Genomic DNA, 26084 nt, shown 5'->3' on the forward strand with positions numbered 1-26084 from the left:
GTCTCCATAATTCCAAATATAAACTATCTTCAGCTGGCAAAATCATGTCCCTGCATGTGAAATTATAATTAGCTGCTACAGTCAATCTGAAGCAACCCCAAATGCCACAAATGAGGTTTTAAAAATTTCATGTAACATAATGAGGTTTTTAAAGAAACCAAAATTCTCACTACAGACAAGGATGGAAGAATCACCAGCACATGGGTGACAAACCAGAAAATATCACTGTAGCACACTTAAGAGCGTAAAATAGAGTGACAAATAATAGGCCAGAGAAGGAAGTGACAGATCATGGAAGATGGCCTGTGAGCTACTTTAAAGCAGTAGCAAATAAGGTTTTCAAAAAGACAACAATAAGATTTTGCATCAGAAAGTTCATTCTGGATGAAGAGTAGACTGAAAAGTAAGTGGTGAGAACCACCTATATAAAAGAAGATTGACAAAAGCAGAGAAGGAACTTGTGTTCAATATATTTGGAAAGACGGGAGTTACGGGTACAGGGCCAACTCCTCTGTAAAAAATGACCACAGATGTACAAAGCTAAACAAAAATCAGATGCCATTTTCAGTTACAGTGAAGAAAGTACTGAAATTTCAGTCTCTGAAAAAATGACAACTTACAAGGTGGTCAGCATTGCACAGGAAGTGTGTCAGGCACCAAGTAGAGACTAGAAGCACCTCTAAGATAGATGGCAGAGACTCAGGTTCAAAAGTTACAGTATACAGGGTCACAGAAAAAAAGCTATACATTGTGGGAGTCTAAAAGTCCCCGTCAGTGTCCCCAGATATTCCATTGCTGAGTGTTGGGTTGTTCATTCATAACGTGAGTTATCCAAATCTATGGAGAGTGGCTGTTGTTTGCTGTAAAAGAGCAGAAATAGGCTCTGAGTGTCAGTGGAAGATATTAGTGTACTAGCATAATGGGAAGAAAACAAACCGTATAAATAAGGAAGAAATGTGAAAGAAATATAAAGCATGCATTTTATCCCCAAATGAGTGAAAATTACTTCGTAGTAGGGAGGGATAATGTAACCTTAATTCTTACAGTGCTTTGTGGCCTCTAAAAATCTTCATTTACAAATTTATATTCTAGGAACTCAAACTTCATGAGGGAGAGGGTCATAATTAGGAAAAAACTTCTTTCCGGTAAACTAATGACAAAAGTATTGAGAAATTCTACTCTAAACTGCTCACTACTCTAAATTGATCTGAAAAGGGCCTCGTCAGAAGAATTAGTTTGTAAGCTAGAATAATTCAAAGCTTTCCAGAAAACCATTCCACCAAAGCATAAATAACCAAAGTTCAAAGTTGATCAGCCAGTATTTTAACTGCTTTCAAATATGAGTGTACATATGCATGCACACACATGCATGCATACACAGATCCCATCAATGTTCTATATCATATAATATGAAATTAATAGAGATGCAAACAAAAATGTGATCCTTGTTTTTCTCAGTTAAATAATCAACATTAGCAATATGAATGTAATACCGTGGTCAGTTTAATGGATAAAAATGTTGAAGGCATTAAAATGTGTTCAACTAATTAAAAGAAAATACAGTCTTAATTATGGAACAAGTGGGAGGAGATTCTTGTAAACAAAAGGATTCAAATCTAAATTATGAGAAAAATACAGTAACAAGAACTAGTGAGATATGGGAGATATTCTTGTGTGTGTGTGTATGTGTGTGTGTGTTTGTGTGTTCAATGATAACAAACATATTTGGAGAATAAAGTAAAGGGGAGCTCCAAAAGATTTACTCATAAACTGTAGAGGATGTGATATCATTATAAATGGGATTAGTAACTCTTCAGAAAACAGAAGCTGACATTGTTCCAAAACTCAAAAACACAGGGTCACTGTGTAGAGATTACAAAGAGTCAGATAATAAAATGACTAGAAAAATTAGGTGTAGATAACTACATAACTGAGTATGATGTTAAGTGGAATATACTTTACACACACACACACACACACACACACTTACAGATAGAATCTAAATGAACAGCAAAGTCCACAGAAGATAATATATGAGATAGAAGATTAGACTCGGTGTAATGACTCTTATGATGTGCTGAATTAAATACAAGTATAGGCAAATTAAATAGTGTAAAAAGATAATTAGGGCTTGGCTTGCTCTTCCACAAAACAGTTGCATATTTAGAAGACAATACTCATGTGCTAGTCATATATCCAATATTGTGACAAAATAGCTTAATGGGCCTAAATTGAAGAAATTCTTTTGGGGGTCATATTTTTCAAGTTTTCAGTCATGGCTAGTTGAATCAATTGTGTTTGGCCTTGTAGCAAGGCAAAATGTCATGGTGGGCAGTGTAAGATGAATAAAGCTGGAAGGAAGCTAAGTGAGATGAAGGGGCTCAGAATTCCCTCCCAGACCTACCTCTAATGAGCTTACTATTTTCCGCTAGACCCCACCTCCAAAAGTTCCACTACCTCCCAAGAGCCCCATTGGTTGGCAATAATTCCTTTAATACATCAGTATCTAAAGATGTGTAAGACCCAAAGTGTAATAGTACCTGACCTTTACCCATGAAATAGGTTCAAGTCTTAGAATAACAAGGTGCAGATTATCAGATAAAAATTCAAATTCCTTGTTCTTCTATAACTCTGTGGGTTTTATTCATAGTACTAATGTGACCTGAAGTTATAAGGCAGCTGTTGTCAATGAATAAGACAATGGTATTCAAAATTTTACTACTATTCATACTTTCCAATTTATATTAAACTCACATTTTTAATGTATTTCTTTCAATATTTTAAAAATTAGTCCTCACCATGAACACAGAAGCTCAAGTTCAACTTCATTTGAAATGAATGAAACATTTCTTATTTGAAAATCCAACTTAGCTCCACCTCACAGAGACTCTCCTTGATGGCCTCCGTGTACTCGCACTTCAACTCAAGAGCAAACCACTGACTTTTCTCTCCAATGCTAACAAAACTCTCGGGCAGAAAAACCACTTGAAGATGTAACAGGCAGTACAAAAGTTGAAAGATGTAGGCTGGAAAACACATACCTGGTTTCAAATAACAGAGTCACTGGTTCAGAACTAGGGATTTAAGAAAAATTCCACAGGTCAACTAAGCATAAAATTCCAAAGGTTGGAAATAAACTGTAAGTCTAAAGAAGATTTGAGCAGCAAAGATCATGACTTAAAATAAGGTTCAGGCAACACACACTGGATCACTAGCTGCCCAAAAGCTTAACTTCCATTATGTGAGGGTCTTCCTTTCAAACCACTCTCTGAAAGCAAAAAACTGTGTATGTACAATTTTCTACCTGTCATCTCCAACTACATGCTTCATAGTTGTTTTTAATTCAAGACTTCCAAACCTGAATACCTGAATATTTAAGGAATAAACAGTTGCTTCTGAATAAAAGTGCTTTCTGATATGCCAAACTGTAACCTCAATGAAGTGATAATTTGATATTCCAAGTACCACTAGCACATCTTCCAAACAATGTTGAATAAATTAATAAATAAAACAAAAAAAATCTCTTTCTATAGCTCGTCAGGCATTCACAATGCCCTTCATGGATCAGAAGCCACTTATTTAATCTCTCTAGCTCTTAAATTTTGGCTTTTAACCTTATTGTAGCCTAACACGCTATATAATACCAGTAAGTAGATGATAATCTCTTCGTTTAGCAAAGCTGTTTGTGTTACTATAGTTTGAACATTAAGTATCTCTCACAGGGCTGTGTTGAGTGCTTGTCCCCACAGTACTATTTTGGAAGGTAGCAGAAGGAAATGGTTCATGTCCTCCGGGATTGGTTTTTTGTTTTTGTTTTGTTTTGTTTTGTTTTTGTGCTGCTCTCTCTGAGTGAAGACGTTCTCTTCCTCATCCACTTGATATTCTGCTTTATTATAAACACAGAAGCCCAGAGTCAAATGACTATGCATAGAACCTTCTGATATCATGGAAAAGTCAACTTTTCTTCATTTGGAGTTGACAGTATTGGGTATTTCATCATACCAATAGTAGGATATAACACTGTGAATAAATAGTTAACACATACAAGAAGAACAAGGGAAAGAATCTGTAGAGCAAACTATTTTTCATTTAAAAATTTCCATAACTACAAATGGTACAACTAGAACGCAACTCAGAACAAGATGCCTACATTGTTGGGTCAGCAAGTTGGTTTGTTAGGTCAAGGAACTTACTACACAGGCCTGACAACTCAAGTTCCATCCCTGGATCCCAGGTAAAGACATAAGGAGATAATTGATTCTACAAAATTATACTTTAATATTCATACACAGACCATGGAATGTGCAAACCCACAGAAACACACACTAATAATAATGACATTCTTTATGTTTTATGGATAAGTTGGAAAAAAAAACATTAGTTCCTTAGTCCATTCATATATTTCTTAAAATGCAAAATGACTAAACCAAGTTATCCTATGGGTTTAAAGTAATCATTTCCTTGCTCATTAAGTTATTCATTCACTCAAAAACCATTAACTGAGTATCAGCCATTTGTCAAGTACCACATCGTATGTGGAATTTCATAAACTGAAGAAATGAAGCCTATGTGGTGGTAGTACTTGACAAATTACCCTATTGATTAAAATAAGAACAGTATTCCTAGTCAAGCTTTTGAAGCAACAGGCATTTAATACCATCTTGGCCAGCAAAGACAAATGTCTGAGCCTTATTGTTCACAACAGGTTTATTCTGCAAATTTGCTATGGATACTGAACCGAGAATTCCTTCCAAGAAAATACAATGTTAGGTTTATATGAGCCTCTTGACACAACACTTTTATATCATCTTGTTTTATGAGGGTTTTTTAAAGGCACCATGTTTAATACTTATTGACTCATTAATGTTGCACCCATGGCCAGCATCAGAATCTCTCAAGTATGAAGGAAGCTTGCAGAACACAAAAACGTCTATATAAGGGGGATATTTAACTCACAGTACTACACTTGGGACAATTTCAAACAGCGTAATCACACAGAATAAGCACAATGTAGAAGGGGGAGACAATACTAAGAACACCACAAAAATAATGCTTGTTTTTAGCTTGGGGAAAGGAAGAGGTTTTGCAACAAGTGTATGGGAGTTATAATGAAGAAAATAAAATTCTATGGTATTAATTTGGTTTGGCCATTTACTAGCTGTGTGATCTTAGGGAATTTACTTAATTACTCTGTCTCAGTTTACCCATTTCTGAAATGAAGATAATACTGCTGTATTATTTTACTGAAGAATAAAATGCTTAACTACACAAACAGTGTTTGGTTAAGTCCATATTAGGCACAAAATAAGTACCACGCATGTTATCTAACAAAACAGTAAAGCAGTAGATCATTATCTTAAACTTTCAGGGTTTAAAAATATGTGAGAGGTCCACATGGGTACTCATAGCTATAGCTTTTGTTTATCTTTCTCTTTCACTTTCTCTCCTCAACCTTTTTTTACCTTGTCCCCACTTCTTTCATATTGCCTTGGCCACAGATACCGTCAGAAGACTATCCAGGACACTGGCTATTTCTCCCTTCAAGTGTTTGCTTACCTAAAGGTACAGTTTGCTTTAGAAGTGAGTTGCTGTCTTCGTTAGCTTTCTGTTGCTATAATGAAAGACCATGACCAAAAAACAAGTTAATGGAAGGGCTTATTGGATTTACCCTTCCACATCTTAGTCCATCACTGAAGACAGGACAGGGACTCAAACAGGGCAGGAACCATGAGGCAGGAGCTGATGCAGAGGCCATGGAGGGTGTGGCTTACTGGCTCACTCCTCACGGCTTGCTCAGCATGCTTTTTTCTAGAACCCAGAACCACCAGCTCAGGATTAGCACAATGGACTGGGCCCTCCCCCATTGATCACTAATTAAGAAAATGTCTTATGGCTGGATATTATGGAGGCATTCAGATAACTATAGCTTTGTCAAGTTGGCATAAAACTAGCTGGGACAGTTCTCTAGTGACATTTCCTTCAAGCTGGGTCTAGCCAAGTTAAATGGCCAATTCTCCGCTGCCTAGGCCAAAGTGACTATCTATAGGAAGAGAATCCCCTCCAATAACCAAGCAGGCTTCCCAAGCAGCCTCCTTCCAAGTCACAGATAGTTTCCAGTAGGTGTTGCTATCATAGACTACAGTATTTAATAGTCAACAGAGAAAGGAGGCAGGAGACAGTGACAATGTGAAAAACATCAAGGCAGATGAGGAACCGATGATGACAATGTTGGGCTTTCTCAAAGTAAGCCTCTTAAGTCTATATCCAAGCTAAAGCATATGGAGAATAATTAGGGCCAAGGCCAAAGAGGAGAAGGGATGAGAGACAATAGCTACTACGAAATCATAAAGGTCCTTCATCTATAGATTGGGCAAAGGATAAAATCAGAGATATTAAAGTCAACACTGAGTGGCTGGGATTTGGCTGGCAAGATGAAAATGGCATCCTCCCAAACTCTCCAGGGATATAGTTACCAAGGAACACACTCATAGGATTCAAAGCAACTCATTCCCAGCATCTCTTCAGTGCTGTGCAGGTGGCACATTTAGGGACTGGAAGCAGCCCAGTCTCACGTCTCCTCGGAGCTTCTTCATCTTTTGATCAAGACAGAAGATCCTTTATTATGGATTTTATAGGACAAGCTTCTCACTAGCTGCATTTAACTTCCACATTAAGTAGAAAATGTTTTGGCAATATACTGACCTCATTGAAGAAGACACTCAGAATGTAGAAAACACTAACTATTTTTTCAGATTTGACACATCTACTCACCATAAAACATATTTGATAGCTGCATTAACCAATGGACCTCTTTGTAGCCATATCTCTCTTCAGTTTTAAGGACAAACACTACCACTTTAAAGCAACTATATTTCAAAGCAACTAAGCTTCATATTGGACTCCTTTTGGAATGCATTCCATGTCATCCTCCCAAACTTACCATCCATTTCCATGGTACAGTAAAAGAAACTAAGGTAAATAATTTGCTGGAAGTAATGTGAAAAGCAGCAGCAGACTAAGCATACAACCAAGTCTACACACCTTCCTTCCACACCATTTCACAGCATAGGATACGACCAAGATACTTCACAGCTTACTCATGGTGTGATTAAAATATAAATGGCTTGGTTTTCCTCCATCTCTGAACCAGCTGTGCTATGAAAAATCCTGCCAAGAAGCCACCATTCCACATGGCTTTGAGTGGGCAGAAAATCCCCAAGAGGAATGAAAATAAACAGCTTTTGAACGCCCACTCAAAACTGAAAAAAAATATATATCTTCTTTCTACCTCTTTATGTCTTTTTTATTGAAAATAAATTCTTTTCTCACACAATATATCCTCCCATTTCCTCTCTACTTCCCCTCCCTTCTAGATCCATTTGCTTTCTTTTCTCACTTAAAAAAAATAGGTTCCTAAAAGATAACAACCAAAGAGGAGGAAAAGAGTCCCAAGAACAAGGGAAAAAAAAATCAGAAACTTACTTGTTCACATTGTCAGGAGTTTCAAAAAATACTAAGCTAATAGCCATAATATACACCCAAAAGACTTGGTGTAGACCAATGTAGGCCCTGTGCTTGCTGCATCAGTCTCTGTGAGCTGATATGTACCTTACTTAGTTAATTCAGAGGGCCTTGTTCTCCTGGTATCCTTCACCCCTCTGACTCTCACAGTCTTTCATGAGATTCGCTGAGCTCTTAGGAGAGGAATTTAATAAAGACCTCAGATTTAGACTCTCTCTCTCTCTCTAATATCTGGCTGTGGCTCTTTGCATCTGTTCCCATCTGCTTTCAAAGGAAGCCTCTACAACATAGACTAGAGGGCACTGATCTATGAGTATAGCAGAATATCGCTAGTAATCATTTTATTGGTTTTTTTTTGGGGGGGGGCAAGTTGTGTACATGCTCAAAAATGGTAAGTTGAGTCTTTAGGTAGATCTATTTCCAACTTTCTGAGGAACTGCCATATTGGTTTCCTCAGGGGAAGGTGATCAAAGAGCCAGCCACTGAGTTCATGTCAAAGACAGCCCCTGTTCCCCTTGCTAGGGTACCCACTTGGACACTGAGCTACCATGGGCTACATCTGTACAGGGGTTCTAGCTTATCTCCATGAATGGTCCTTGGTTGGAGTTTCAGTCTCAGAAAAGACCCCTGAGCCCAGATTTTTTAGTTCTCTTGCTCTCCTTATAGTGCTCCTGAACCCTCTAAGTCTTTCTATCTCCCCCTTCTTTCACCAGATTCCCTGTACTCTGCCCAAAGTTTGGTAATACCCTCAGTGTCTGCTTCAATACCTTGTGGGATAGAGTCTTTCAAAGGCCCTCTGTGGTAGGCTCCTATCCTGTTTCCTGTTTTCTCCCTCTTCTGAGGTCTGTCCTGTTTGCCTTTCTAAATGAGAATTGAGCATCTTCCCTAGGGTCTTCCTTGTTGTTTAGCTTCTTTTTGTCTGTAGATTTTAGTATGTTTATCCTATAGTATATGGCTAATATCTGTTTCTGAGTGAGTATATACCAATGTATTACTTTCTGCTTCTGGGATCCCTCACTCAGGATGTTATTTTTCTAGTTCAATCCATTTGTCTTCAAATTTTATGATTTCCTTGTTTTTAATTGCTGAGTAGTATTCCATTGGGTAAATGTACCACAATTTCTGTGTCAATTCTTCAGTTGAAGGACACCTAGTTTGTTTTCAGTTTCTGGCTGTTACAAATAAAGCTGATATGAAAATAGTTGAGCAAGTGTCCTTGTTGTATGGTTAGACATCTTTTAGATATATGCCCAGGAGTGGTATAGCTGGGTCCTGAGGTAGGGCTATTCCCAGTGTTTTGAGAAAACATCAGATTGTGTTCCAAAGTGGTTGTACAAGTTTGCACTTCCACCAGCAAAGGAGGGGTGTTCCCCTTTCTTCACATCCTCGTTAGCATGTATTGTCTCTTGAGGTTTTTCATAATTATTTTTATTTTTATTGATTACAGTTTATTCATTTTATATTCCCCTGTACCTGCCTCCCTAGTCCCCTCCCAATCCCACCCTCCCTCTTTCCCACTAGTGTCCCTCTCCCAGTCCACTGAAAAAGGAGGTCCTTCTCCCCTTCCCTCTGACCCTAGTCTATCAGGTCTCATCAGGAGTGGCTGCATTGTCTTCTGTGGCCTGGTAAGGCTGCTCCCGCTCAGGAGGAGGTGATCAAAGAGCAGATTTCTGTTATTTTGTTGTTGTTGGTGGTGGTAATGGTGTATTTCATGTGTGTAAATGAATGTGTGTGTTTCTGTGTCTCTTCTTTTCATTTTGAGATTATTTATTTCCTGTATTTTCATGGATGTATTTTAATATCCTTAGGCTGAAGTTTTCCTTCTAGCACATTTTGCAGGGCTGGATTTGTAGAGAGATAGTGTTTAAATTTGACTTTATCCTAGAATATCTTATTTTATCCATTTTTTCTGGATATAGTAGCGAGGGTAGAATCTGTGGTGTCCAGAACCTTTTGACTTTTATGTTCTCCATTGAGAAGTCAGGTGTAGTTCTAATAGGTCTATCTTTATATGTTACTTGGTCTTTTCCTCTTGTATCTTTTAATCTTTTTTTGTTTGTTTTTTGTATGTTTAGTGTTTTGGTTTTATGTGGCAAGGGGACTTTCTTTCCTGGTCCAATCTATTTAGTGTTCAGTATGCTTCTTGTACTTTTTTTATTTTTATTAATTACACTTTATTCACCTTGCATCCCCCCATAAACCCCTCCCTCCTCCCCTGCTGACCCCACCCTCCCATCCCCTTCTTCATGCATGCCCCTCCCCAAGTCCACTGATAGTGGAGGTCCTCCTCTCCTTCTTTCTGATCTTAGTTTATCAGATCTCATTAGGAGTGGCTGCATTGTCATCTTCTGTGGACTGGTAAGGCTGCTCCTCCTTCAGGGGGAGGTGATCAAAGAGCAGGCCAATCAGACTATGTCAGAGGCAGTCCCTCTTCCCATTACTGTGTAATCCACTTGGACACTGAACCGTCAAGGGCTACATCTGTGCAGGGGTTCTAGGTTATTTCCATGCATGGTACTTGGTTGGAGTATGAGTCTTTGGGAAGACCCCTGTATTCAAATTTCTGGTTCTGTTGCTCTCCTTGTGGAGTTCCTTTCCTCTCCAGATGTTACTATTTCCCACTTCTTACATAAGATTCCAAAGACTCTGCCCAGCAGATTAGCAAAGCAGATGCTGAGACTTATGGCCAACTGTTGGGCAATGTGCATGGAATCTTATGCTTCTTGTACTTTTATAGGTAACTTTTTCTTTAGGTTAGGAAAATTTTTCTTCTGTGATTTTATTGAAAACACTTTCTGGCCTTTGACCTGGGATTCTTTTCTTCCTCTAGTCCTATTGTTTATAGATTTGGTCTTTTCATAGTGTTCCATATTTCCTGAGCTTTTTGTGTCAGAAATTTTTTTTAGATTTAATTTCCTTTGACTAATATATTGATTTCTTCTATCTGAGATTCTTTCTTCCACCTCTTGTATTCTATTGGTGAAGCTTGCTTCTGTAGGTCCTGTTTGCATTCCTAATTTTTCATTTCCAGAATTCACTCAATTTGTGTTTTCCTTATTGTCTCTATCTCCATTTTCAGATCTTGAACAATTTTATTTGTTTTTCTTCAACAGCTTGTATTTTCTTGGCTTTCTTTAAGGGATTTATTCATTTATTCTTTACAAACTTCTATCATTATCATATAGTTGGTTTTAAGGCCTTTTTCTTGTGCTTCAGCTATGTTAGAATATTCAGGGCCTACTGTGGACTCCAGTGGAGACAAACTGTCCTGGCTGTTATTGTGTTCTTATCCCGGCTTTTAGGCATCTGGGTTTAGGAGGATTATAGGTCTAGGTGCTGATTTATGGTTTGTCTTTATTGGGTGGCTATTTTATTCTTTGGTTTGTGTGCCCACTTTGGATTTTTGAAGAATGTGATGGCTGTGTGTTGCCTGATCAGCTGTTGTGTTCACAGAAAATGTCTGCTGGTATTGGAGGCAGGGATACAGTGAAGCGGAAGAGGAGAGAGTTTAGGAGTAAATGTTCTATGTGATCCACAGGACATCTGGATATGGGGAAGGGAGGCTGTGGTGTTCTGTTGCAGTGCTATGAACAAAACTGAAATGCTGGTTTTGGGGAAACTGAAACAAGGTCTGTGGGTAGTCTACCTCATCCTCTTTATATCATTTGTCAATTGAGAAGGTATGAGAAGCTGTTGACATAGTTGTAGTAGTTGTAGAAGTAGGGACAGCTTGACCAATTTTACTGACTTGTGTAGAAGCATCTAAGCCCAATTATTTGTGGCTACCTTCAAAATTGCTGAGTTATCACCTCTTTGTTCTTATCTTGGCACATTTAAAGATTCTAAGGTAAATAGGAAAAATCACAGTTAATATGTTCCAATAAAAATTCTACCTAATTGCTATTTACTGTTGCTATCTACTTACTCTCTTTCTATTTTTGTTTGAATTTAGTAAAGCACAAACATGAAACTCTGGTTAAAAATTAGTTCTAAAGATAACGAAAGTTCTAGAATTCTAATAAAATTACCATGTCTATAAAGTCACATGCGTTCAAATGCACTGCAGGAGACCAATACTCCAACCAAGGACGATGCATGGAGAGTACCTAGACCCCCTGCTCAGAAAAAGCACACAGGCTACACAGTTTCCAAGTGGGTCCTGTAGTAAGAGGATCAGGGGTTGTCTCTTACATGAACTTCTTTGATCACCTCTTTCTAGAGGTGCAGCCTTGCCAGGACACAGAGGAAGATGATGCAGCCAGCCGTGATGAAACCTGATAGACTAGGGTCAAATAGAAGTGGGGGAATCCCCCCTCAGTGGTTTAGGGGAGGGCTATAGAGGAAGAAGAAGAAAGGGGTGGAACCAGGAGGAAACAGGGGAGGGGCTATTACAGGGAAACAAAGTGAATAAACTGTAATAAATAATAATAAATTAAAAATAGCTCTTCCAGGTTATTTGGGATAGTCCTATGAGTCCTTACAAGCAAAGTCACAAGCTTCCACTTGCACTGGAAGCCTTTGCAGCTTCAGGACTGTCCTAAACTCTGGGACTCATTCGCACCTTTGCCAATTTCATTTTTACTGATGGAACCTTCTTTTCCTTGATACGATCCCATCCATTTTTTAATGCTTGTTTCCGCTAGTCAATTCTAACCACGGAGACCTTCATATTCTCTCAAACTACAGGACTTAATTTTGTAAACTGTGTTGTGTGTTTTGAAATTTTCTGCCCCTTCCATAGTTTCCACAGAGAATTCATTGAACCAAATTTGTATTCTGTTTTTTATGGTGTTACTGATATTTTTGAGTAAGGCAAAAGGGCCACATTGCACAGAGCCTAGCTTTTCACACGAACAGCCTTCATGGGCTTGCCTGCCATAACAGCAATATTGCATCTAAGGAGCTTAGAGGCTGGCTTCCACCCAAGCTAAATATCACCCCAAGAATTAGCCCAGCAAATACATTTTTAAAAAGTCACCAAGATGTCTCCATTTACTTTTTGTTTTAACTCATGTTGGATCGAATGTAGATCATGAATTATAAGCTAAATTATAAATAGCTGAAGTAAAGGTAGGGTAGTCAGTATTCTGAAGCTCCTAGAACTTGGAAATGCACAAGGAAGTCCTCAGTAAAGATGTGCTAAGTGTCTGAGTGAGGTGACACCAAAAGCACACGGACATCGTCAGCAGGATGTCCACAAAATACAATGTCTACAACCTAATATTCAGAACCTATCGGTGTAGCCTTATTTGAAAAGAGACCTTTGAAAAATAAGTCGAGTACCAAGCTTGAGAATAGGTCACAGGACACCTTAGATTATCTGGTGGTTTCTAAATTCAGTGAAAAGAATGCTCACAGGAGATAGTGGTAGAAAAACTACAGAGAAGAGTGAAAAAAAGACATTGTCTTAGTTACTTTCTTTTTGCTGTGTAGAAACATCATGACCACAGAAACTTACAAAATAAAGCATTTAGTTAGGGCTGGGTTATACCTTTGGAGGTTGAGTCAATGATCATCATGTCAGTAGCTGAGAAATTATATCTTACCTCAAAGTTGGAGGCAGAGAAAAAGAGATTAGACCTGCAATGGGCTTTTGAAATCTCAAAACCCACCCTCAGTGACACACCTTCTCCAAGCAAGCCACACTTCCTAATGCTTCCTAAAAACTAGTGACCAAACATGCAGGTTTTGAGTCTATGGAGGGCATTCTCTTTCAGTCTACCACAGCTGTGGAAGACAAAGCTAGACATTGGGATTTGTAGAAAAACAACAAGCTGAGGAATGTCTGGAGCCACCAAAAGCTACATGAGGCAAACCATTCTCCTCTAGAAAAAGAGTAGCCTTGCTGGCATCATAATTAAAACTTCTGTCTTCCATAATTGTTAAGGATAAGTATCTTTTATTTTAAGGTTATTGTTCGAGACAGCCAAAGAAAATCAATAGCACCAGCTTCTGTAGATTTGTGATCTGTTCAGAAAATATTCTCTAAGATGTCATTATAAAATTGACACTGTGCTAGACATATCACACATATAAAGATGTCTCTTTCACGGATATTGCCTTGTAGAAACTCACATCCTAGAAACAATTCTGTTTACCATCTGGCTTTGGAGTATAAGTTGCTGGTAGAACATTTTACTCCCCACTTCACAACAGACTACAGATGTGAGTCGTATGCACATACTATGGAAATAGGCATTCATAAGATGCCTCTGGAGCCATAGGGAAAAGCAACTCTAGACCAATCTTTTTCTAATTCCCACAACTCAAAGAGTTGGAACAAGAACTACAACATCTTTGGAGCTGGACAGAAATAGTTTCCTTGCCCTAGGTATACAGTATACTTTGTCACAATTCAGAGTTGAAATGGAGGTTAAAAGAGCACCTGAAGCTCCAGATGTAGGATAAAAGAAAAAAAAAGCTAGCTTTATTCAAAGTGTTACACCCTGAGAAGAAAAGCTAACAATCCTTTGGTTGTATCAGTGACAGAGGTACATGAACCGGCAAAAAGAGATTGTCTGACTTTAACTTGGCACATAAGAAAGCAAGTAACAATGCAGCCAGTTCTGATTAGACTTGATAAGTTAGGGTGAGTTGGAAGGGGAGGAGGAACTCCCCTATCCGTGGACTTGGAGAGGGGCATAGGGGGAGATGAGGGAGGGAAGGTAGGGGCATAGGAGGAGATGAGGGAGGGACAGTGGGGTTGGGAGGAGATGAGGAAGGGGGCTACAACTGGGATACAAAGTGAATAAATTGTAATTAATATAAAAAATAAAAAATTAATTAAAAAAGAAAGCAAGTAACAGATTCTGAATAACAAGTCAGAATGCTTCACATATGCAAACCATATTTTCAGAAGACAACACAGTGTAAAAGGAAGTGCTAAAACTATATGTACATAAAAATCCAAAGGCAAATTCATATTTTTCCCTAAACTTTAAATTGTGTGTGTGTGTGTGAAAGAGAGACAGAGTCAGAAACAAAAAGAGACAGATAGAGGCAGAAACAGAGAGAGGTTGGTCTTGTTAGTTATTATTAGAAGAAATATGAGGCTAGGGGTCAACCGATCTTCTATGCCAGAGATTTATTAAGTGGGTATGGATGGAGTGGGAGAACAGGACATGGTGGGGAGAGAGAAAGAAAGAGAAAGGGGGCACAGAGAGAGAGAGAGAGAGAGAGAGAGAAGGTAAGAGAGGAGTAAGAGAGAGATCACGTGTCAGGTTGTCCCTTTAAGGGGCAAGGTAACCACGCCTTCCAGGTGTGGCCACCTGACTGGCGACACATGATGACATCATAAGTTGCTGGGTAACCCAGGAGCAGGTTGTGTTCCAAAATACTAACAGGTGTTAAATTAGGAAGATCATAAAGGGGGAGAAAGGTCTTAGGAGGGATCAAAGAAGAAGGAAATAGTCAGTGACATAAAAGCATACAGGTGAGTGAGCAAGAGAACCAGTAGGAAGCAGGTATATAGGTGGGAAAAGTGAGAAAGGTATAAAATTAGAACAAAAACACATATGGAAATACCATATAAAACTCGTTACTTTGTATGCCAAATTTGTTTAAAAAGAAACCTTGTGTCATAGAGTTACTGTGACATTAAGCAACCTGGTTATTGCATATTTAGTCAACATGGATATTATATCATTCTACACAGGACATAGGGTATGTGTGTGTGTTTGTGTGTGTGTGCGTGTTTGGAATAGTCTATTACTCACAGGATTATGATAAATAGGATAATATAATATTAATAAAACAGAAATGATCATGATATGCAATAAACAAGATTTGTGAAGCTGCCACAAACATAGCATGACATATTATTTTACAACAAGCTTTCTTTAATAAGTGGCAGTATGCTACAATTTAATGATAAAAATATCATGCAATAAATACATATAGAAGTAATGTACTACTGTATTATTCTTCACAGGTGTTATATGCTGTACATCATTGCATATGTTATACTTTTTTATGATTGGCAGCATAGTAAGGTTGTTCATGCCAGCATTACACAAACATGTGAGTAATGCATTTCTCTATGATATAATGGTTGCTACAATGTCAGTTGACAAAGGGTCTTTTAACTCCATTATGATAATATGAGAACCCTGTCATATCTGTGGCAAATCATTGGACCAAACATTAGTAAAAACATGACAGTAATTATACAGAATTAATATAAGACCAAAACAAGTAGTGTTTTGGGGAACAATATATAATAAATATATAGGGAGCCCTAACATGCAGCTTTCTATAACTAAAAAAAAAGACATAAAGAGCTCAGTTAATGCTGCAAAGAGAGGGAGAATCAGGTTTCCATAGGGACAGGCTCCTTGACAGGTTATCCAAAGACATGTTCATATGAGCAGCATTAAAATGACTCATTAGGTTATACATACGTACATGCATACATATGTAGTAATCATATAATTAAGAAAAGATCATTAATTTGGGAGGTAGTTGGGGGCAGAAGAGAAGATCGAGGAGGAAAGATATGGGTAAAAATAATATAAATATAGTACTCACGTATGAAATTCTAAAAAAAAAATTACTTTAAAAAAGTGAGATCATACAAGTCTTTGACTTGCTTGGTTAGGTTCACACCAAGGTACTTTATATCCTTTGTGGCTATTGTGAAGGGTGTTGTTTCCCTAATTTCTTTCTTGGCCCTTTTGTCTTTTATATACAAGAGGGATACTGATTCTTTTTAGTTAATTTTGTATACAGCCATTTTGCTGAAGGTGTTAATCAGCTGTAGGAGTACCCTGGTAGAATGTTGGGGGTCTCTGAAGAAGATATCAGAAGATGTAAAGATCTCTCATGCTCATGAATTGGAAGGATTAATATAGTAAAAATGGCCATCTTACCAAAAGTAATCTACATATTCCATGCAATTCCCATCAAATTACCAACACAATTCTTTACAGACCTTGAAAGAAAAATTCTCAACTTCATATGGAACAACAAGAAACCCAGAATTGCTAAAACAATTCTCTACTGTAAAAGATCTTCAGGAGGTATCTCCATCCCTGATCTCAAGCGATACTATAGAGCAACAATACTAAAAACTGCATGATACTGGCATAGAAATAGACTGGTGGATCAATGGAATCGAATAGAAGACCCTGGCATAAATCCACACACTTATGGACACCTGATTTTTGACAAAGATGCCAAAACCATTCAATGGAAAAAAGACAGCATCTTCAACAAATGGTGCTGGTCTAACTGGATGTCTACATGCAGAAAATTGCAAATAGATCCATACTTATCACCTGCACAAAACTAAAGTCCAAGTGGATCAAAGACCTCAACATAAAACCAGACACACTAAACCACTTAGAAGAAAAAGTGGGGAAGAGCCTTGAACTCATTGGCACAGGAGACAACTTCCTGAACAGAACACCAACAGCACAGGCTCTAAGAGCAACAATCAATAAATGGGACCTCATGAAATTGAAAAGCTTCTATAAAGCAAAGGACACTGTTGTCAGAACAAAATGACAGCCTACAAATTGGGAAAGGATCTTCACCAACCCTATATCTCACAGAGGACTAATATCCAGTATATATAAAGAACTAAAGAAGTTAAACAGCAAAAAAATCAAGTAATCCAATTAAAAAATGGAGTATAAAGCTAAACAGAGAATTCTCAATAGAGGAATATCGAATGGCAGAGAAACACTTAAAGAAATGTTCAACATCCTTAGTCATCAGGGAAACGCAAATCAAAACAACCCTAAGATTTCACCTTATACCCATCAGAATGGCTAAGATAAAAAACTCAGTGGCAACACATGCTGGAGAGGTTGTGGAGAAAGGGGAACCCTCCTCCACTGCTGGTGGGAATGTCAACTTGTACAACTACTCTGGAAAACAATCTGGCACTTTCTCAGACAACTAGGAATAGTGTTTCTTCAAAGTCCAGCTATACCACTCCTAGTCATATACCCAAAAGAGGCTCAAGTAAACAATAAGGACATTTGCTCAACCATGTTTGTAGCAGCTTTATTTGTAATAGCCAGAAGCTGGAAACAGCCCAGATGTCCCTCCGTGGAGGAATGGATACAGAAATTGTGGTACATCTACACAATGGAATGTTACCCAGCAATAAAAAACAAGGAAATCATGAAATTTGAAAGGTAAATGGTGGGATCTAGAAAAGATCAGCCTGAGTGAGCTATCCCAGAAGCAGAAAGATGCACATGGTATATACTCACTCATATAAACGTATAATATAGGATAAACCTACTAAAATCTGTACACCTAAAGAAACTAATCAAGAGGGAGGACTCTGACTAAAGTGCTCAATTCCTATACAGAAAGGCAAAGAGGCTGGACATCAGAAGAAGGAGAAAAGAGGAAACAAGTCAGGAGCCTGACACAGAGGACCTCTGAAAATCTCTGCCCTGCAGACTATCAAAGCAGATGCTGAGACTTATGGCCAAGCTTTGGGCAGAGTGCAGGGTATCTTATGAAAGAAGTGGGAAATAATAAGATCTGGAAAAGACAGGAACTCCACAGGGAGAGCAACAGAACCAAAAAAAAATCTGAGCACAGGGGTCTTTCCTGAGACTGATAATCTAACCAAGGACTATGCATGGAGATAACCTAACACCCCTGCACAAATGTAGCCCATGGCAGTTCAGTATCCAAGTGGGTTCCATTGTAATAGAAACAGGGACTGTCTCTGACATGAACTGATTGGCCTGCTCTTTAATTACCTCCCCCTGAAGGGGAAGCAGCATTACCAGGCCACAGAAGAAGAAAATGCAGCCACTCCTGATGATACCTAATTGACTAGGATCAGAAGGAAGGAAAAGAAGACCTTCCTTATCAGGGGACTTTGGGAGGGGCATGCATGCAGAGGGTGGAGGAAGGGAGGGATTGTGACAGGAGGGGGGAGGGAACCACAGGGGGGATACAAAGTGTCAACCTTAAGAATATTCGTGTTCTAATTTTCAATGTGATTATGATCTATAAGATTCTAAAACAATGACAAAAAATCCATTGATTCTTTTGTAAAAGCCTTTGAATTATTTTTGTTCTTAAGAAAATCCATTCCCAAACATCAAAAAGGTTTTCTCTTTCTTTATATCCAAAGGTAAACTGCTTTTCAAAACCACTTCATATTTTACTAAAAACAAAACAGAAATAAAATTCCTGAAGTTTTATGAGAGCTAATATATCAAGGTAGGAAGGGAATGCCTCATGCCTCCTTCAGGCAGAAAAAAGGAAGATTTTGTTCATGTTTTGTGTGAATCTCCTTCCTCTTGGCATAAAAAACTATGCCAAGTTGTAACCTAAATGTGTACAGCTGGACAGAGGATGGATGTTCCTTTAGCTAGAGCAGTAGTTCTCAACCTTCCTAACACTGTGTCTCTTTAATACAGTTCTTCATGTTGCAGGGACTCCCATAAAATTATTTAACTGCTACCTCATAACTGTAATTTTGCTACTGATATGAGTTGTAATGTTAAGTATATGTTATGTAGGATACCTGATAGGTGACCCCAAAGGGGTAATGACCCACAGGTTGAGAATCCCTGATATTGAGGCATGGGAATGTCTTTCTTTTTTAAATTTATTTATTTATTCACTTTACATCCCAATCATAGCCCCCTCTTCCTCTCCTCCAAGTCCCTCCCTTTTTATCTCTTTCCCCCCTACCTTTCCTCTACTCCTCAGAAAAAAGAAGACCCCCCCAACCTACACTGGCACAACAAGTTGCATCAGGACTGAGGGTATCCTCTTACACTGAGGCCAGACAAGGCAACCCCATTACAGAGAAGTGATAAAAAATAAATAAAAATAAAAATAAACAGGCAACACACTGCTCCCTTTACTAAGGAATGCACATAAGGACTAAGCTGATCATCAGCTACATATGTGTAGAGGGCCTAGGTTTAGTCCATGAATGGTCATTAATCATGCTTCAGTTTCTGCAAGCCCTTCTGGGGCTTAGTTAGTTGGATCTGTTGGTCTTCTTGTGGAGATCTTGCTGCACCCCACCCACATTCTTCCATCCTTTCCTCCACTCTTCCACAAGGCTTCCTGCTCTCTTCCTAATGTTTGACTGTGAGTTTCAGCATCTGCTTCAATCAGCTGCTTTGTGGAGCTTCTCAGAGGACAACTATGCTAGGCTCTCATCTGCAAGCATGGCAAAGTATCATTAACAGTGTCAGGATGTTGACTCTCTCTCATAGGATGGATCTCAGGTTGGGCCAGGCATTGATTAAACATTCCCTCGATCTCTGTTCTATCTTTATCCCTGATAATATTTGCATTTTGTAAAAGTGTCATTATTATCTGGATGGTTTCAAGATTTTTTTCCTTAGGTTATTTTTTGTGATTTTTAAATTAATTTATTTTTATTTATTACAATTTATTCATTTTGTATCCCAGCTATACCCCCCCTCAGCCTCACCTTTCCTCCCTCTTCTCCTTCCATGCCCCTCCCCAAGTCCACTAATAAGGAAGGTCATTCTCCCCTTCCATCTAACCCTAACCTATCAGGTCTCATCAGGGCTGGCTGCATTGTCTTCCTCTGTGTCCTGGCAAGGCTGCTCCCCGACTCAGGTGGAAGTGATCAAAGAGCCAGCCACTGAGTTCATGTCAGAGACAACCCCTGTTCCCCTTACTATGGTACCCACTTGGACACTGAGCTACCATGGGCTACATCTGTGCAGGGGTTCTAGGTTATCTCCATGAATGGTTCTAGTTGGAGTATCAGTCTCAGAAAAGAACCATGTGGCCAGATTTTTTGATTTTGTTGCTCTCCTTGTAGACTTTCTGTCCCCTCCAGGTCTTTCATCTCCTCCTTCTTTCATAAAATTCCCTGCACTCTGACCAAAGTTCTGCTATGAGTCTCAGCATCTGCTTTGATATACTGCTGGGTAGAGTCTTTCAGAGGCCTACTGTGGTAAGCGGTAAGCTTCTGTCCTGTTCCCTGTTTTATCCCTCTTCCGATGTCCATCCCGTTTGCCTTTCTGAATAAAGATTGATGATCTTACCCAGGGTCTTCCTTCTTGTTTAGCTTTCCTTAGTTTTTAATAAATAAATTAGCATATATATATGCATATGCAAAGTATCTCCCTGGACTTATCTTAGTGAACTGTCAGTCAGTCTCCCTCACTACAGTTGTATCCCTTACTATATACTTCCAGTCAGAATGGCTGTCATCAAGGAAACAATAGAAGAACATTACTTCACTGCTGGTTATGAATACAAATTTGTGCAACCACCGTGGAAATCAATGCAGAAGTTCCTCAAAAAAAAAAGTTTCTAAAAGTAAATTTACATATAATCCATGTCTAGTTCTCTTGGGCATTCACCTGAGAAAGCATATAAGTCAGCATATCGCAAAGATACCTTCACATACTGTTTACTGTAGCACTATTTGAAGGGCTCCCTAATAGCTGGAGCATGGCAAACATGGTACTGACAAGTTTCACCCTTTATCCTGCTCTCTCCCTTGCTAAACTGTTAGGTTACATTCCTAAAGCTAGCCCCCAAGCACTATTTTCTTATTTGGCCACTGACTCATTCCTGGGACTAAATACTAAGATCCAACAATCAAAATTCCAGTGAAATATCCAATCATTAGCAACTTACCGTAGCATAGACTTTCCCATTTTTTTCCTAAAAACCCACTGCAAGAAGGAAGAAAAAAGAAAAACAAAAAAAACCTGCTGCTGCTTGCTGTCTGCCTTTGCCCAATCCAGAGGCAACCCTTCCCCTCCCCAGTTGCTGCTTGGTAATAAACCTCCTTTGCGTGCTGAAAAATTGCTGTCTGGGTGTGTCCTGCAATGACTCTGAGGGACCACCGAACCACTTCGCTGTTTACAATAGCCATGATGTGAAGACAGATGAAATGCCCTTCAGCAGATGACTGCATAAAGAAAACATAGCATGATATATATATATATATATATATATATATATAAAATGAAGTTTTATTTCGCCACCAATGATGTCATTATGTCATTTGCAAGTAAAATTATAGAAATGGAAGTTATCATTCTACAAGATATTGTGTTTTCCTTTTTAAACAACGTTTTCTTTTTTCTTTTTTCTTCTCTTTTTTATTTTGGGTGTTTGGGTGTTTTGAATGTGTGTGTGCTCACGCGTCTGTGTGTGTGTGTGTGTGTGTGTGTGTGTGTGTGTGTGTGTGTGTGAAGAACATGCATGTAGTTACCCACAAGGCCAGAAAAGGGTACCAGATCCCCTGGAACTAGGATTATAGATATTTATATGTTTATGGGCCGCCATGTGGGTGTTGGGAATAGAATTCAGGTCTTCTGGAAGAGCAGACATTGCTATTAACTGCTGAGACTCTGTATGTTTTCACTTATATATAGAATCTGAATTTTATTTGATCAGGAGTGTGTGTGTGCATGTGTGTGTGAGAGAGGGGGTGGGTACAGAGGGTAGGAAGCAGAACAGTGTAGAAATAAATATGAAAATGTACAATAATATGTGTGTGTATGAACATGTCAAAAGGAAACACATTCTTTTGTGTATTTTAGAAAATCAAAACAAGAAAAGCTAAAAGGAAAGAAAAGTTGCCCCATTGCCCTGGACCAGGTAACCACTGGAGAACAGCAGAGTGTTCCAAGCACTATCTTTTGGGCCCACTCCAAAGGCAACTATCAGAGAACAGCAACTCCTGGCCTGCTAGAGCCCAGCTGCAGAGGACTGCAGGCACAATCTGCCTAGGGCCATCTGTGGCTAACCTCCCTCAGCATGCCTCAAGTTCCACTTATGGGGCAGCTCCATTTCCCAAGACCAGAAACTACCTGGGAACAACAGTGTGCTCCAAGCAGCATCTTCTGGGCCAGGTCCATTTCCCACACTGTATCTCCACCTGCCGGCAACCATCCAGGAACAGCACCTATCAGGAAGCAGCAGCAACCATCAGAAAGTAACAGAGACCAACACCCAGGAGAGACTACCAGTTTTCCTTGTATTCCTTGAGATCTGCTATCATGCAGGAAAGCCAGAGGACAGCTATCATCTGGGACCACCAGATTATTCTACAATCCTAGAAGTCAACTACCATCAGATACCACCAGGTTCGCTAACACCAGAGACAACCAAATGGCTGAGGCCAGCATATGAACACAAGCAACAAAACCCAGGGCCATATGACACCACCGGAAAACAACTACTCTACCACAGCAAGCCCTGGAGGTACTATCACACTTGAAGGACAAGTAAACGATCTTAAATCTTAGGTTATAAAAATGGTAGAGGCCTTGAAAAAGAAAAACAAATCTCTCAAAAAAAATTACAGGAAAACACAGTGGAACATGTGAAAGAATTGAACAAATCCCTTAAAGAAATATAGGAAAATCCAATCAAATGGGAGAAGAAAATGAACAAAACCGTTTAAGACCTAAAAACTGGAAATCGAAGAATAATTAAACACACACACACACACACACACACACACACAATCTGAGGCAATCCTGGACATAAACCTATGGAAGAGAAGAGGAACTATAAACAAAAGCATCACCAATGGGATACAAGGGTTGGAAGAGAGAATCTCAGGTGTAGAAGATATGACTGAAGAAATTGATACATTAGTCAAAGAAAATGTTAAATATAAAAAGTTCCTGACAAAAATCCAAGAAATCAGGTTTACTATAAAAAGACGAAACCTAAGAATAATAGTAATAGGAGAAGAAGACTCCCAGCTCTAAGGCCCAGAAAATATTTTCAAAAAGAAAACAAAACACAGAATAAAACTTCCCCAACCTAAAGAAAGAGATGCCTATAAAACATAAAATAAACTTACAGAACACCAAATAGACTGGGTCAGAAAAGAAAAAGCTCCCGCCATATAATAATCAAAGCACTAAACGAACAGAACAAAGAAAGAATATTAAAAGCTGCAAGGGAAAAAGGCCAAATCACATATAAAGGCAGACCTTTCAGAATTACACCTGACCTCTCAGTAGAAGGTCTAAAATCCAGAAGGGTTTGAGCAGATATCATACAGACACTAAGAGACCACAGATGTCATCCCCAACTACTATACCCAGTAAAACTATTACTCACCATGAAGAAAACAAGATATTCCACGACAAAAGCAAATTTAAACAGTACTTAACCACAAATCCAGTCCTACAGAAGATACAAGAAGAAAAACTTCAACCCAAGGAGGTTAACTACATCCAGCAAAACATAGGAAATAAGTAATTCCACATCAACAAAACCAAAAGAAAGGAAACACACACCCCCCCACACACAAAACACATTAACAGTACCAACATAAAAAAACAGGAAGTAGCAATCACTAGTCATTAATATCTGTCAACAAGCAATGGCCTCAACTCCCCAACTCCCCAATAAAAAGATACAGACAGACTAACAGAATGGGTGCTAAAACAAGATTATTCATCCATCTGCTGCACACAAGAAACACATCAGCAATAAAAGTAGACATTACCTCAGAGTAAAAGACTATAAAAGGTTTTTCAAGCAAACGGACCCAAGAAGCAAGCTGGAATAGCCATTCTAGTATCTAATAAAATAGATTTTCAACAAAAATTAATCAAAAGAGATGGGGAAGGACACTTCATACTCACCAAAGGAAAAATACAGCAAGATGACATCTCACTTCTGACATGTGCCCCATATGTGCCCCAAATGCAAGGATACATTACTAAAGTTTAAATCACACATCGGCCCTCACACTTTAATAGTTGGAGACTTCAACACCCCATTCTCACAAATGGACAGATCATTGAGGCAGAAACTAAATGGAGAAATAATAAAACTAACAGACATTATGAATCAAATGGACCTAACAGATATCTTGAGAACTTGTCATCCAAATACAAAAGAATATACATTATTCTCAGCAACTCACGGGACCTTCTCCAAAATTGACAATTATACTCAACCACAAAGCAAGCCTAAAAGATGCAAGAAGATTAAAAATACCATTTTTTATCTCATCATATCACCATGGTTTAAAGCTGGAACTCAACTACAATAGAAACAACAAAAAGCCCTACAAACTCATGGAAACTGAACAACTCCCTAATCAGTGACTACTGTGTCAGAGAAGAAATAAAGAAAGAAATTAAAAACTCTCTAGAATTCAATGAAAAAAAAGGCATGACATACCAAAACTTATGAGACTCAGTGAAAGCGATGCAAAGGGGAAAGGTTATAGCACTAAGTGCCTTCGTAAAAATAAAAAACAACAACCAAAAAAAAAAGAAAAAAAATGGAGAGTTCATATACTAGCAATTTAAAAGCACACCTAAAATCTCTAGAACAAAAAGAAGCAAATGTATCCAAGAGTAGATGGCAGAAAATAATCAAACTCAGGTCTGAAATCAATTACTTAGAAACAAAAAGAACAATACAAAGAATCAATGAAACCAACAACTGGTTCCATGATAGACAAACCTCTAGCCAAACTAACTAAATGACAGAGAGACGGTATCCAAATTAACAAAATCAGAAATAAAAGGAGGGACATAACAGCAGATACTGACAAAATTCAAAGAAGAGCTATTACCAATACTCCTCAAACCATTCCACAAAACAGAAACAAAAGGAATATTGCCAAACTCATCCTATGGAGCCACAGTTATCCTGATACCTAAACCACACCAAGACTCAACAAAGAAAATTTCAAACCAAACTCCCTGATGAACATTGATTCAAAAATACTCAACAAATACTCACAGACTGAATCAAAAAAGATATAAAATACATCATCCACCATGATCAAATAAGATTCATCCCAGGTATGCAAGGATGGTTCAAAATATGAAAATCTATCATATGTAATAATGTAATCCACCATATAAACAAACTAAAAGAAAAAAATCACATGATCATCTCATTACACACACAAAAAAAGCCTTTCAAAAATCCAACACCCCTTCATGATAAAAGTCTTGGGGAGATCAGGGATACAAGGCTCATACCTAAACATATTTAAAAATAATATACAGCAAGCTGATAGCCAACATCAAATTAAATGGAGAGAAACTCAAAACAATTCCACTAAAATCAGGGACAAGACAAAGTTGCCTATTCTCTTCGTATGTCTGCAATATAGTGTGGGAAGTCCTAGCTAGAGCAATAAGACAATTAACAGAGATCAAGGGGATACAAATTGCAAAGGAAGAAGTCAGAGTATCACAGATGATATGATAGTATACCTGAGTGACCTCAAAAATACTGCCATGGATCTCCTACAGCTGAAAAACAACTTCAGTAAAGTGGCTGGATACAAAATTAACTCAAAAAATATCAGTAACCCTCCTGTACACAAACAACAAACTGGCTGAGAAAGAAATTAAGGAAATAACACCCTTCACAATAGTCACAAAAACATAAAGTATCTTGGTGCAACCCTAACCAAGCACGCGAAAGACTTGGATAAAAAAAAAAAATTCAAGTCTCTGAAGAAAGAAATTGAAGAAGATTTCAGAAGATGGAAAAATCTCCCATGCTCATGGATCTATAGGATCAACATAATAAAAATGGTAATCTTACCAAAAGCAACCTATAGATTCATTGCTATTTCCCAT

At 38.4% G+C, this 26084-nt stretch overlaps 1 protein-coding gene across 6 annotated transcripts in view; it reads right to left on the reverse strand.

Moving 5' to 3' along the window:
• Positions 1-26084, reverse strand: part of Cpq (carboxypeptidase Q) — a 568473-nt gene that overhangs the window by 527534 nt on the left and 14855 nt on the right. For 5 of the 6 annotated variants that reach the window (XM_060393012.1, XM_060393030.1, XM_060393017.1 and 2 more), the window contains exon 2: positions 22320-22414. The exons of the other annotated variant lie outside the window; for it this stretch is intronic. In XM_060393012.1, coding sequence (XP_060248995.1) covers positions 22320-22367 — 48 coding nt within the window. In that variant the 5' untranslated portion in view covers positions 22368-22414. The remainder of the gene's footprint in view (positions 1-22319; positions 22415-26084) is intronic. 6 annotated transcript variants of the gene reach the window in all.

This window comes from Meriones unguiculatus, chromosome 1 (assembly GCF_030254825.1).
Source record: "Meriones unguiculatus strain TT.TT164.6M chromosome 1, Bangor_MerUng_6.1, whole genome shotgun sequence".
NCBI lineage: Eukaryota > Metazoa > Chordata > Mammalia > Rodentia > Muridae > Meriones > Meriones unguiculatus.